The sequence below is a fragment of the Chlamydotis macqueenii genome, chromosome 4 (assembly GCF_036417535.1).
Source record: "Chlamydotis macqueenii isolate bChlMac1 chromosome 4, bChlMac1.mat, whole genome shotgun sequence".
NCBI classification, from domain to species: domain Eukaryota; kingdom Metazoa; phylum Chordata; class Aves; order Otidiformes; family Otididae; genus Chlamydotis; species Chlamydotis macqueenii.
This window is the reverse complement of record NC_141559.1, coordinates 6286662-6301838: the sequence shown is the minus strand read 5'-3', so window position 1 is coordinate 6301838 and position 15177 is coordinate 6286662. Positions and strand designations below refer to the sequence as shown.

The following is a 15177-nucleotide window of genomic DNA, read 5'->3' as shown; positions in this document are numbered from 1 at the left end:
TATGGTATGATTGTGAGGATCCATTTCAGTACCTAGTCGGTTGAAGGTGTGACAAGAGTAACTGATATAACACCTGGTGCAATTCACCTTGTTATCTTTGTCAAACTTCCCTTCTCTTTTCTTAGTCTTCTTTTTCCTTCTTCAAATGGGTGAACAGAACTTCATTCTGTAGGTATTTGGATTTTCTCTACGTTTTTACTCAGCAAAATGAAACAAATACTGATCCAACCCACTTATTTTCACACACAGTACATGCCTCTCCAGCACTGCTGGTTTGCATGGGTACTCTGGACTGCCAGCTAGGAACTGATATTTCTGACAAAAGCATTGGTGCACACTCAAATGGAGTCCTCTGTGCAGTTTTGAAACTCACCGTTTTAAAAGAAAGTGAAGGTCCTTTAGTGTGCCCAGAAGTCAACAAAGTTGGTGAAAGGGCTGGAAGGCATGTGCTATGAGGAGCGGCTGAGGACTCTGGACTTGTCTAGTTTTGGGAAAAGGAGACTGAGGAACAACCTGATTGCTCAGACTATCAGAGTGTGTCCGGAGGGGGGCGACCATGATGGTGAAAGGTCTCAATTGCAAGGTTTCTGCGGAGCAGCTGAGGTCACTTGGTTTGTTCAGCTTGGAGAAGAGAAGGCTGAGGGGTGACCTCATTGCAGCCTACAACTTCCTCAAGGCGGGCAGTGGTGGAGGAGGTGCTGATCTCCTCCCTCTGGTGCGCAGTAATAGGACAAGTGGAAATGAAATGAAGCTGCGTCAGGGGAAGTTCAGATCAGAAATAAGGAAAAGATTCTTCACTGAGAGGATGGCTGGCCACTCAAACAGGCTCCCCAGGAAACTGGTCACAGCACAAAGTCTGTCAGAGTTCTAGGAGCATCTGGATGATGCTCTTAGTCATATGGTTTGGGTTTAGGTAGTCCTGCGAGGAGCAGAGGAGCTGGACATAGTGATTCTGTGGGCTCCTTCCAACTGGAGATATTCTAGGATTCTGTCGTTCTAGAATCCTTGTCACATCTGACTGAACTGTTCTGTTCTGTTCTATTGTATTCTATTCCATTCCATTCCTTTCCATTCTAAACAAACCAGAACTCCTAGTGTAAAACAACCGCCAGGTCATGTGTCTGTGACTGGCAGGTTCTCAGGCACAAGTGACATCATAGTCAACACCACAGCCCTGTGTCTGCTGATGGCCAGTCACTCAAGCACACTGGAGACTAAAGTAAGCCCATGTTCCCCTCCATGGCCAAGTGCCTCCTACTGGCTTATGACCTTCTCAGAAACAATTGATGTCATAAAAATAAGCCAAAACCATCCGCCTTCTTGTGGCCTATCAACTGATGAAACAAAAGTAAAATCATTGTGATCTTCCAAGACATGTATCTTTCAACTTCTCCAGTAGACACAACCAAGCCATGTTCCTGCTGCTGACCTGTCCTGTACTCTAGTGGAAGGGACTTGCCAACTCATATTCAAGGCCTCTTCCTGGAAGGACTCACCAGGAACTTGGGCAGAGAGGATCTCAGAATCAGTGTGGCAGCCAGGCTCCTTCTGCTGGCCTGTCAGGTTGCTGACAGATGTGAGCTTAGAAGTACCTATCCCAGCCACGAGTCAAGGGCTGACCTATCAGCTCCTTCAGAAAGAAGTGACCTCACAGCCCCTTTCCCAGCCATGTTCCTGCTGCTGGCTTCTCAACTCCAAAGAGAGAAGTGACCTCACAGCCTCCCTCACAGCCATGTGCCTCCTGCTGGTCCATGAGATCCTGAGGCACAGCTGACCACACCACAGCACGCTCACCCATCTTCCCCTTGCGGCCTATGAGCTGATCAGATACAGGTCACCTCACATTCCTCTTCCAACACCATGACATTGCTCTTGGTCCTCACGATCCCTGCCCTGCCCCAAGGGACCACACAGCTGAAGGCAGGGTGAGGAGAGAGGATGATTATGAGCGCGATAGAGCATGGGAAGGAGGGTTTCAGCAGTTAGGGTAGGGCTGTGGGATTAGAGCTCACCTTTGAGAGTTAGGGATTAGGCAAAGGCTTAGGGGCAAGGTCTGGTGTTCTGCTGAGGGTGCCTGGTTAGTGTTTAAGGCGTGGGCTAGCTTTGTGGGCTAGGGTTTTGATTAGGGCTGGAGCCAGGGCTAAGATTAAGGCTAGAATTTAAATACCAGAGATAAAGGCTAGGGGCTAGGGTGAGCAGTAGGGTAAGAGTGCGGGTAAGGGATTGTGGGTTTGAGATTTGGCTTAGGTGTAAGGTTTGAGGTTAGGGACAGCTTAACCTCAGTTAGGTCAGTACTGGTGGATTGCTGTCAGGGTGAGCAGTGGCCTTTAGGAACAGGTTAGGGCTTAAGGTTCCTGGTTAGAGATAGTGTCAGGGATTCACATGAATGTTTCACAGTCGGTGTTTTCACAGCAACATCACTATAACCCATTTGTCCTCCTCAAAATATTTTTTAATCTTTTGGCCAAGTCTCTCTTCCCTCCCCCAGAGCTCTCATCTCTCTTGCCCAGCCTTCTCCTAACCTCCCCCAGTGTGTCATCTTATTGGGGGCAGCTTGCTGACGACCTTCATGACCGCACAGTATCTCTCTCCCTGCTGCTGACCAGTCAGAAGTGACCTTACAGCCAGTGTCTGAGAGGAAACGTTGTGCTGCTGTGCTTGAAATTACAGCCTCTTCACGGCCCACCCAGCAGCGCTGGAGGAAGGTGATGCCCTGCACCATCACAGAGGTACCCTGCCTGCAACCCAGCTCATGCACCAGAAGGGTTCCTGGGCTCCCTTTCCCACACAGGTGCTCCAGTCAGCACAGGGTATCTTGGACGCAGTGGCCACCTCTGTGTAACCAACTGAATCTAGTCCAGAATGGGAGTTTTTGAAAAACATTGAAAGCTATGCAGAGAAAGCACTCTGAAACAGCTTCTTTTCTGGCAGCATTAGGCTTTTAATGATTTTTTAATGAAATTTTGCTGATCACGGAGGGATTCTGCTAGTATCTGGCTCCTTGGAGGACTGTCTGCTACTGACAGCATTTACTTTTGATCATCCAACCAGCTTCCTACCAGCCACATCATCCACCTCTTCAGGCCACATGTTAACAATCTGCTCTAAGGAGACTACGGGAGATCACTTTCAAGGACTTGGAAAAGTTCAGGTACACAACACGCCCTTCTCCCCCTACCACATGCATTCAGCAATCTCTTTCTTGTCCTTTAGATGCCACCAGCACCCTTCTGCCCCTTCCCACACCATAAGCCTTCTCCATATCACACATTTCCAGAGGAGAGCACACGAGGCAGAGCACATCAGTCCAGGTCCACGGGGCCTGTTCAGGAGAGAACCAGAAGTGATTTCTCCCAGCAGGCCCATGAATCCAATGGGTTCTCAGTGTGGCGCAGAGCTTTCCTGAGCATTTTCCTCAGGGTTCCCCTTCCCCCCAGACTTTCTAGTCTAAAGGCTGTAGATGAAGGGGTTGACAAGGGGTGTGAGGAACGTGTAGAGAAAGGACTTTGTCAAATGATCACAGGAAGACTTGTCTGGGCATCACACACCCAAGGTACGGGCGTCATGAAAAACAGTGGCACAAGTGAGGTGAGAGGAGCATGTGGAAAAGGTCTCTACCTGCCTGCACACGCTAGATGGGAGATCTGCTCCAGGGTGGCAGCTCTGATGCACACAGGATGGCCACGTGAACAGAAAGGGGGGGATGGGATCTAAAAAGCAGGTTATGAACGGGAAGAGCATGGGTGTCACGGTTTCACCGTGTGAGAGCTCCAGCAATGGGGTGAATTCACAGAAGAAGTGGTCAGCTCTGCCTGGGCCACAGAAATATATCTGGGACATGACTGCAATGATTAATGCTGATGGCAGAAATCCTCCTAGGGAAGGTGCAGTTGTCCTCTGGAGACAGATGTCCCAGTTCATGAGACTTGTAAACAGCAGAGGGTGGCACACAGCCCAGTACTGATCATAGGGTGTGGTCCCACTCAGCAAGAATGACAACTACAAAACCTATAAAGGCTGGGGCAGTAAGGAGTTCCACTATGAGTCATACATTGAAGAAGATGGACACAGGATCGCTTCTGGAAAACATTCAGTCATCATTTTCCATGCTGCTTCCTTGAGCTCCTGGTTCCTCATGCTGTAGATGAGGGGGTTCAGTGCTGGAGGCACCAATGAGTACGAAGCAGCAACCAGTAAATTCAAAGATGAGGAGGAGATGGAGGGGGGCTTCAGGTAGGCAAACATGGCAGTGCTGAGAAAAAGGGAAACCACGGCCAGGTGAGGGAGGCACGTGGAAAAGGCTTTGTGCCATCCCTGCTCAGAGGGGATCCTCAGTACAGCCCTGAAGGTCTGCACATAGGACACCACAATGAACACAAAACAGCCAACAAAGACAAAAGCACTAAATGCAATAAGTTGAAATTCCCTGAGGTAGGTGTCTGAGCAGGAGAGCTTGAGGATCTGGGGGATTTCACAGAAGAACTGGTCCACAGCATTGCCCTGGCAGAGTGGCAGTGAAAATGTATTGGCAGTGTGCAGCAGAGCATAGAGAAACCCACTGCCCCAGGCAGCTGCTGCCATCTGGACACAAGCTCTGCTGCCCAGGAGGATCCCATAGTGGAGGGGTTTGCAGATGGCAATGTAGCGGTCATAGGCCATGACAGTGAGAAGCCAGTACTCTGCTGAAAGGAAAAAGACGAATAAAAAGGCCTGTGTAGCACATCCTGAGTAGGAGATTGTCCTGGTGTCCCAGAGGGAATTGGCCATGGCTTTGGGAACAGTGGTGGAGATGCAGCCCAGGTCAAGGACAGAGAGGTTGAGGAGGAAGAAGTACATGGGAGTGTGGAGGCGGTGGTCGCAGGCTATGGCAGTGATGATGAGGCCGTTGGCCAGGAGGGCAGCCAGGTAGATGCCCAGGAAGAGCCAGAAGTGCAAGAGCTGCAGCTCCCGTGTGTCTGCGAATGCCAGGAAGAGGAACTCAGTGATGGAGCTGCTGTTGGACATTTCCTTCCTTTGGGCACTGGGTGCTGTCCAAGGAGAAAAATTCAGAGAAGTGTTAGGACAGAAAACTCTGAGTAAAACCTCTTCCATCTCCCCTAGAACCTCCCACTCCCCCAGCCTCTGTCCTTCCAGAAAGACCTTCGTGCAGCTCCCTGGCTGAGCTCTGGGTTCTGCTGGCTGAGGGTGCAATGGGGAGCAGATGATGATGCCGTGGGCTCCTGAGGAGTCAGTGCTGCTGTGCACCAACAGGCAGGTAGGAACCAGGAGTGATCTCTGTTTAAATCCCCTCATGAAATCAACGACATTTCAGCATTGTCCCTCCCAACTCACCCGGCTGCAGAGCAGAGCTGTGGGGGGTTGGTTGTGTTTGTTTTACTTTTTGAAGGCAGACAGCCTTGAATTTTCTGTTCTGCTACAAGTGCTGCATTGGGAGAGCTGGGCTGCAAACAGGCAGACCCTTAGTGCAGAGTGAGTCCATTAAACTTGATCCCAGCTGCCCTGGGCTTGCACCTCTTTAATCTGGAGGATGATCACACCCCGCTGTTCCCTTGAAAAGAAAATTGGAGACTGCTGAGAGCAGAGGAATCCAGTTTAAAACTCCCCTCCCCAGTAAAACTCCCCTCAGTAAAGATCTGTGAGCTTTCTGATCCCTTGAAGATGGGGTGTCTGGCAAAAAGAGCCAGCTTCATCCCCACCCTCTGGACTGCATTGCCCAGAGACCCACAGGCCAGAAGAGGGCTTGGGCACCTTGCTGCCATGGACACATCTGCACGGCAAGGCCTGCAGGGACAGTGGCTGAGCTGCTGCTGAACCCCCATCCCCAGAGAGCCTGAAAACAAGAGCAGCAGCAGCAGGGGCAGGTGGAGAAAGAAGGAGAAATGCCCCAGTGCTTCTGCCCAGGGCAGCAAGGCCATGGAGGGGCTGAGGGGCACTCAGGAGTCTCCTGTGCTGGAGCTCTGGCTGCAGCGGCTACAACTCACAGAGCCCATCCCACCCACCGTGTGCTCACCCCTGTCATCAGGAAACCTCCTGGCAGCAGGACCCTGCCCAGGCCCATCTTTCTGTTGGCCAGTCCTAAGGAGTGGGTCAGAAAAACACTGAAGAGATGACTGAGCTCTCTGTAGGCAAAGGAATGATGAAGGAGCTTTATCAAGTTGCTCTCAGACGTGCTGATCTGTCAGTGTAACACTATAGGAGCCTCCTTCTCTTGTCCAAATGTTTCCAATGATGGGGCACCAACCACGTCTCTGGGCAACCTGCTCCTGTATTTCATGAACCTTATTGTAAAATTTTTTTTCCAAATATCTCGTCTGAATCTAGCTCTGTCTATTTTAAAACCAGTACCTTTCACCCCATCACAACAGGCCCTACTGAAGAGTTATTTCTGTAGGCCCCCTTTAGATATTGGACGACCGCTATAAGGTCTCCCTGGAGCCTTGTCTTCTGCAGGGTGAACTGCACCTCTCTCAGCCTGTCCTGATAGGAGAGGTGCTCCAGCCCTCTGATCATCTTCATGGACTTCCCTCGACTCTCTCCAACTGCTGACCTTTGGGTTCTGCTGGCTGAGGGTGCAATGGGGAGCAGATGATGATGCCGTGGGCTCCTGCGGAGTCAGTGCTGCTGTGCACCAACAGGCAAGTAGGAACCAGCAGTGATCTCTGTTTAAATCCCCTCATGAAATCAATGACATTTCAGCACTGTCCCTCCCAACTCACCCAACTGCAGAGCAGAGCTGTCGGGGGGTGGTTATGTTTCTTTTGTTCCTGCCCCCTGTCCCACCTGAGGAGGCTTTGCTGAAGGCAGACATCCCTGGCATCTCTGCTACACTGCAGGTGCCATCCTGAGAGCCCTGGGAGGCAAAGGGACAGAGCCTTGGTGCACAGGGAGGACAGACAGTATGTCCATCCGTCCTGCTGTCAGCTGCCCTGGGCTCACACCTCTCTGAGTCAGAGGATGAGCACACTCAGCTCTTCCCCTGAAAGGAACTGGATGCTCCTCAGAAGAGAGGAACCCAGTTTCAAAATGCAGATGATCTCCACACTCTTCTCTCCAGGGAAGAGCTGTGAGGGTATGGATGCCCTAAAGATGGGGTGTCCTTAAGAGAGAGCCAGCTTCATCCCCACCCTCTGGACTGCATTGCCCAGAGACCCAGGGAATCCCTGCTCTGGAGCATCTCCTCCTCCACGCTGGAGAGAGATCTCTGTGGGCTGTGGCAGCTGGACAAGACCCCTCCAGGAAGCTCCTGTTCATTGCCCTGCAGCCAGAGACTTACCGTGCAGAGGGCTGTGAAGGTTTCTCCTCCAGTGAGCTCTCAGCCCAGGCCGCCTTTACCCTCTCTCTGCCCTGCCTGTCCCCACTCAGTGCCTGCAGCAGTGCCCTCCGCCCTGCTGCGCTTGGCAGAGCAGCTGCTCCTGGGCAGAGCTGTCTCTCTGCCGTTCTGCCTCCTTGCCGTGAGCTCCCTGCGTCCCAGGAGCCTGGAGCAGCTCAGCAGCAGAGGACCAGCCCAAGGATTTTAATGACCTCTCTGGTGGGTTTGGGGCTAAGTCCATGAACCTCAGACAAGGTGAGGAAGTTGAGGAAACCTCTCCAGAAGTCAAGGACAGATGCAAACTCCAAAGTTTCTTGGAGCACTAATGGGTCCCACTGAGGGACATTACTGACAAAGCCTCCCTGGGGCTGGTGAGAGCAGAAACCTGGAGGCAGAGATGACAGGCAAAGGCAATGTAGAGGTGGCTCTGATGCTGAGCAAATCTGAATGGGCATTATCTCTTTCTTATATTGGTTCTCACTGTGAAGAACAGCTTCACCACCACTGAAACCCCCATTGAAGCACTCTTAGGCTACTCCTATACTGTCTGGAGCATCCACAACGTTGGGCCAAAGAAGCCCATGTTCCTCAGCCATCCCACACAGGTCATGTGCACCAGGTCCCAAACACCACCTCTACAGACCTCCTCTGGTCACTCTGCAGTTCCTTCCTACTTCTTTGAAATGGGGAGCCCCACACTGGGACACACCTGTCTGTGTGGGACCACAGCCGTCCTGAGATGAGTGGGATCATACCTCAGGTTGTCTGGGTGGCCCATGCTCCTCCTAATGCAGCCTTGTATGCAGCTGGGCTTCCTCATGGTGAGCACCTATGGTGTCCCTCATAGTGCCCACCACCTTCTCCTCATGGTCCCTGCTCAGTCAATCAGATTTCAGCCTGCCCTGTTGTATTTGGTTAATCTCTCCACTCTGCGGGACTGGACATTACTCCTTGTAAACCTTCCAGAGGTTTCTGTTGGCCAAAGCCCAGAGTTTCTCCAGGTTCCCATGAACTGAGCCAGCTGTTCATGTTTGTGTGCAGATGGCTCACCATGATGGTGGTGTCTCTCACAAGGTAACAGCAGGAGGAGTTGCAGGGCACTACAAATAACACCTCCAGGAGAAACTGTGGGGTCTGGGGGATCTACAAGTCACAAGGCCACAGACCTGTGCTGGGAGGGGAAGTTGCCCTTTATGGGAGAGAGCAGCAGGAGGGCCTGGAGTTCTGCCTGGGGACAATGAGTCAGCTGAGAGCTGAGTGGTCAACATGAGAGGGCAGAACATGGGCAACGTTGTGGTTGGTGGATGTCTGGTGGTGACCCCTTGGTCAGGAAGAGGAAGTAGATGAGGCCTTCTTCAGGGAATTGGAAGAAGCCTCATGTTTGCAGGCCCTGGTCCCAAAAGCAGATCTAAACTATCCCAGTATTTTGTGAAGGAGGATCACAGCCAGGCGCAAGCAGTCCAGGAGGTTTTTGGAGCACAATGACGACATCTTCCTGACAAGGGTGACTGAGCAGTCAGAGAGGTGAGGTGCCCTGTGGGACTTCATACTTACATTTGTCTGTGTGTGTTCTTGTGTGGGCCTGGGGGAACTGGGGGATGAGGGGATCCCAGGGCCAGCTGCTGGATAGACAGAGGGTCTAAAACCAGCTCCTGAAGGGAACCACACTGTGTGTGTGTCTGCAGAGTGCTGTGAACATTTCCCTCCCAATTATGCAAATCAGCCTTTATAGTATGCAAGAATTTTAACCTGAGAGAGGGAGAGAGACAGAGAGATTTCACATTGTGTACGGATTACTCATGTGCAAGGAAGCAAACTGACAGACACCAGCTCCTCACAAGAACCTGAAGGACACTCTGGACCTGAAAACAAAGACTTTACCTCTCGGAATCTCAGAGCTGTGCATGAGGGATAAAAAACACCCCCGAAACTCAACGCCAGCATGCCAGTCCCTCTAACACAGCTTTGAGACCCTCCCAGTGTCTGGCACCACAGACAAGTAAGCATAGCAAGAGCAACTCCAGGGACATCTGGATTAATCATCGTTAATCTGTGGCGATGACACAGAAATACAGTTGCTTTGCAAAGTTTTATTATGATTAGTAATCAGGAGTGTATTTGTTAACTAGTGATTAGTCAAATATTGTTGTACCTCAATGTTTGTAGGGTATAAGAACCCCATGTAAACCAGATTTGAGGTGCCCCAGTTTGGCTGGACAACACTCATGAACATGAATAAATATTCACTCTGGTAATTCTGTAAGTGCATCCTAGGTTCTCAGTCGGCATTGGCCAGTTGGGAATTTTTGTAACACTTTGGAAACCCAGAAAGGACACAGCTGACTCACCTGGTCCAATGTCTCTCTCCCATGCGTACCCCGTGACCTGCACTGCTGCCTTGTTGCCGAGTTCCTCTCAAGAGGCTGGAGCACAGGGTGATCAGTGAAGTGTGGAGCTTGTTTGGAAGTAAGGAGGTGATTTTGGAATAATGGGATGCCGAGGAAGGATAGTGGAAGATTCCCCAGCAGATTAATTGCTGCAACACTGGAACCTGATGGGATGGCTGAGTCACCAAAAAGCCAAGCCGTGTGTCAGGAAATTTGGCCAGGAGTGACTGCCTTTGGTGATGTGAACCAACCGTGGCCGCACTCTGGTTCTTTTGATTAAGCTGAGTTAATTATGCCAGCAATGGGAGATCTGGTTCCCATCACAAGAAGTAGCCCTTGGTATGTCTGGGATACTTACAGGTATCAAAGCAAATGTTCCCCTCCAGAGTGGAGAAAAAGTAGGGTTGTGAACAAATGGGAAAAATAGTATCTCTTTACATTCCAGAGCTTTTAAATCTCAGAGAAGTTTCCCCTCCAGGTTGGAAATTGAGTAAAAGTCTCTGTCTGAACAGGAAAATCAGGGACGTGCCACATTCAGCTCCACCTGCCCATGCTACTGCTCTTTCTTCTGCTTTTGATCTGGTTTCGGCTCCAGCTGCTGCTTCTGGTTTTCAAACAGCTCTCCAACAAGAAATAAAAGAGCTGGGACCGGAACCTGGTCAGCTTTCTGTGGGAACAGCCTACGTGCCATTTGCACCTGCTGATTTGGGTTTGGGGTAACAAGTGCCCAGAGTGGGATGACACAGGGAAGGTGATGCAAACTGTAGGTGGCATCTTTGGCATCTCTAGCCCTCTGTGGGCTGACATGCAGGGAGTGTTTGAGACTCTTTTCACTGCTGATGACAGAATTGAAATCTGGGAAACAATTAGCAAATGGGCCTGTGAAGCACAGGGCAGAACTCCATGGCCAACCAGTGACACAGGTCAGTCCCTCAAATTTACCAGCCAATACAGATGTGCTGTGAACCGTGACAGGAGATTGTCAGAGTCGTTAGAACTGCCAGGAAGGAAGACTGTAAATGGGGCTAAGATCCGAGGATGCCATCAAGGATATGCTGAACATCCTTCTCAATATTACACCCAATTGTTTAAACAAGTGAGCATGTTTAGAGGAGTCAGCCCTGGAAATGAGGAAAATCAGACTTTGGTGGTCTCTTTCTTTGTAGATCAGGCAGCCTCACGTATTAAGAAATATTTTTCTAAGCCCAGGATGGCCGGGCAAAGGCTTGGATGAAATTGCATTGCTACATTCATGTTTAAGGGAAAAGATGAAAGACAGCTGAAGCAAAACCCTCAGAAAGGAGAGGCACACAAAGCTCGTCTGCTGGCAGTGGCATTGAACAATAATCCTAGGTTGAGAGGACAGGGAGGGGGAGATTTCCAAGGTGGAGGCAGAGGAGAAAATGTCAGAAGCACTGGATCTCTAAGAAGAGGAGACTGTTGTAAACTGTTGTCGGTATCCTGGACAACAAGGCCATCGGAAACGGGAGTGCCCAGGATGACAAAACCCAAGGTAAAAGTGCAGAACAAAACCCAGGCCTCCCTAAAGGACCTCTCGCTGCTGCGGTGCAATCTTTCCTTGCTGTACGCAAAAAGGACAGCTCGGTGTCACCCAGGATTGGCAGTTAGCAGGGACCTGTGGTGCAGTCACTCCAGGAGCCTCTCAATAGGATTTTCTTTATGCTCCTTCTTATGAGAATCTTACATCTTTTCATTGATGAACGTAAATATTCCTGACTGATAGATACAGGGGCAAAGTTTTCTTCTCTAAACCAGTGCACTCAGCCATCTGAATCTCGATAACTTTCAGTATCTACTTGGGGAAAGATACAGCTAACATGAGCAAGATTCCCATCAAAGCTTTCCTGGGTTCTCCATTATTTTTCTAAAATTTTAGTAGAAAATTTGCAGGACGTTGGGTTTTTTAAAAAATAGAACTGGTTTTGGTATATGATGTGAAGGATTCATTAGGAATCTTACATAGCTGACACCTGTACCTTCCTGTTTGCCTTGCTGAGAAGGGCCATCGGGCTTCTCCACATAAGATACAGTTTGTAAGAGAAGTGTAAAGTATCTGGGTTTCATTCTCTGACAAGGGGAGGTCATTTACTTGAGGAATGTACTAGAGCCAGTGAAAATTGTGGCAGTAAAAACACGGACTGCGTGGATGGTGTTCCAGAGACCTTTATTGTTAGTAGGCGTTTTACACTCTAAGTTACACACAAAGTGCACACACTTAATTATCTAATTTGATTGGTAGCAATTTACTGTTCACGTGCCTTATGCTTCATTTGGATTGGTTATAGGTTTTTGGTTGTCTTTACTATTTTTGCCTTTGCTATTTCCTTTTCTTGTTCTAGTTGCTGTTTTTTGTTATTGAGCAAGCGTTGTTCCAGGACATAGCCCAAATTCGTCAATGTCAAACAGCTGCGTTGCACTTTCTGCCTCCACAATGCAAAATAAAAAAAATAGAACAGCAAAAGATAGACTGGAACTTTATTGTATTCCTGGGACTTATATGTAGATGGTGGGTCCTTATTAATGATGGAATAATGTGTATTCATATACTCTCCTCAGGGCATCCTTGAGCTCCTTGTTCCTCCTGCTGTAGATGCGGGGGTTCACTGCTGGAGGCACCACTCAGTACTGAACTGCCAGAAATAGATTTAGAACTGGGGAGGAGATGGGGATGCTTTTGTTGTTGTGATTCTTGTAAATACTGATATTCTTGGGGAAATTACAGAAACATTTGAAGGATAATGGAAGGATTACCATCTGAGTAGCCCTGCAGTGAACTGACTCTTCTTTGCCAATGTCTCATCACCAGTGCACAGCTAAGCCTGAGCTATTTTGGATGTACTGTAAAAAGTGCAGAGCAGAAGGAGATAATCACTTCTTCTGCCTGTGGTGCTGCTCATGCAGCCCTGGATGCTGTTGGCCACCTTCTCTGCTGGGTCCTGTTTTGCCTCATGAAACTGAAAGACCACCACAGCCTTTTCCCACAGAGCTGTTGCCCAGCCACACAGCTCCTGGCCTCTGTCACTGCAGCCTGTAATTCCCCTGCTCAGTCCTTGGGTCTTTTTAGAAGATGGACGCAAGATTGGCTTTTTGCTTTCTCCAGACATTACGACCTCACAAAATGTCTTGGAACAGCCTTGCTATGACATCATCCTGGTCTCCTAGCACCCTAAGATCCATCCCATCTGGTGCAACAGACTCTTAATGCTTGACCTTACCTAAGTAACCTCTGACTTCATCTCCATCCACTGCTGTGTTTTGGCTAGGCTCTGCCTTTTAGGCACACACAACTGAGAGACCTTGCTGGAGAAGACAAAGGCCAAGAGTACCTCAAACCTGTCTAGTCCTCCTCTTATGAAACCCAACAGTGGCCGCACATTCTCTTCATTTCTTCTTTCACTTTTCCTCAAGTAGGAACAGCTGATTGTTTTGCCCCTGAACTCCCTTGCAAGTGTCAACTCTGCAGCTTTCCTAAAACCAACCCTATTTCTGAATTCCTTCTTTCTTTCAAGTCTCTGCATCCATCTCCTGTATGCTTCCTTTTTGCCATGGAGCTTTCCCAGGAATTTCCTGCTTCCTCAAGCATCTCTCCTGAATATCTCTTCTTGTTTTCCTGACTGTTGGTGCAGACGGTCTTGGACTTGAAAAGCGCTGTCCTTGAAGACCAGCTCTACTGAGCTCTGCTGCCCTTCTGTGCTGCTCACATGGGCTCCCCCACTACAAATCACAAGACTAGGCCAAAGCCTCCTTCTCTGAGGTCGGGCATCTGCACTTTTCTATTTTCCTTCCTGTCACGAACCGATAAATATCCGGCCGTGAAAGGGACGAATTTCTCGGTTAAAGAATTAAGACACAACGGTGTCATACGCGTATGTTGGTTCTTTATTTCATTCACACACAAAGGATAAGGGCGGGGAGAGAAAGAGAAAGAAAGAAGAGAGAAGAAAAGAGAAAAAAAGAGGTGATAAAATACCACCATGGAGATTCAGCGTCCTGAAAGTCCGTCTTACAGAGTGGATGGGGTGGGCGCCTCAAAAGGATGACAATGCCACCACGGAGAATCATCGTCCCGAAGGTCCATCTGAGTGGTGTGGAGATCCTCAGACAGGTTCATGCGGCGACACTTTTTGTAGTCCTGTGTATCAGCCCCCCTCTTCTTCATGTTTTGGGGGCCTTTACCAGTCTTTCCATCTTAGGAGGTCAGGTGCTTCCTACCTGTGGTTTAGCTTGTGATTGCTGCATCATGCTGATCTGTCTCTGTGGTGGTGGGCGTTAGCTCTCTGCAAATGCAAGGCCCGCTTGTTCTTGGTAAGCCGTGCGGTTACCTGATGTCCAGCAAGACAGTGTCCACAAAGTCATTTTGCATCCCCCAGAGCAGGCCTCCATTGTGCAGTCCCTTGGCAATGCTGTGCATGCTTGGTATCGTCCCGGGCCTGAGCTCATGCACAGGGTTTGGCTCTATTCTGGGGGAAGGGTACAAAAACAAGACACCCCGTTTTGCAGTTCTTGGAGTTTATAAGCACATGTTGCTGCTTCAGCTACAAAACCAGGATATTTTTCTAGACATTCTTTCACAGTTATTGAAGTTTTTAGCATTGTGGTTTGTGGACGTTTTGCTCGGTTCCATCCATCCTTTAGCGATATTGAGACATTAACTAACCTTTTCTGTCTCTGACAAGGGAGGTAGATTTAGATTAGATATTAGGAATTTATTTTTTTAAACTGAGGGTGGTGGAACCCTGGCCCAGGTTGCCCAGAGAGGTTGTGGATGTCCCGTACCTGGTAAAATTCAAGGCCAGGTTGGATGAGGCTCTGAGGAACCTGATCTGGTTGAAGATGTCCATGCTCCCTGCAGAGGTGTTAGACTAGACAACATTTAAAGGTTCCTTCCAAACCTAAATATTCTAGGATTCTAAAATTTCCGCTTAAATAACATTATTTTTGGCATTCAATCTTCCTGGGGTTTTTTTTGATCCAAACACCTCATGGAAAAATGGCGCTAGACTCCTTGTGTAGAGAGACACAATAAAGAAACCAGTTCAAAATTGTTTTTCCAAGCTCCCATCTCTATTGAACTTCTCTGGAGCAAGGTGCAGCTGCAGCATGCAGGAGGGGTTCAGGAGCCAAGAGCCCAGGTGCCGCATGGGGACCTACGGCCTTTCCAATGCTCTCCAGTTTCCCCCTGCCCTTGCACCTTGATCAGAATCAGATCCCTCTCAAGTACCCAGGTGCTGCTTTGAGCTTCAGAGAGTCAGAAGCCTCGCCTCATCTCTCAGCAATAGGATTATCTCTTCATGCAGCTCCTTCACTGTGTTTGTATCTACCTGTGAAAAGCATCTCCAGTGAGGTTATCCCTTGTGGGTGGTGAACCTCATTGGAAGCACCTTAGACTTAGCATACAGATGAGGAGTGTGGGTTCTTGTTTATTAAACTTTACCATCCTCTCCTTCCCTTTGTTTGCAA

The 15177-nt window shown here is 49.3% G+C and overlaps 1 protein-coding gene across 1 annotated transcript; it reads right to left on the bottom strand.

The window, feature by feature from the left end:
• Positions 1-4038: 4038 nt before the first annotated feature.
• LOC147600825 (olfactory receptor 14C36-like) lies at positions 4039-5004 on the bottom strand. The gene has a single exon (XM_086747188.1). It carries the CDS (start codon positions 5002-5004, stop codon positions 4039-4041), a length of 966 nt encoding a protein of 321 aa, XP_086603314.1.
• Positions 5005-15177: the final 10173 nt, after the last annotated feature.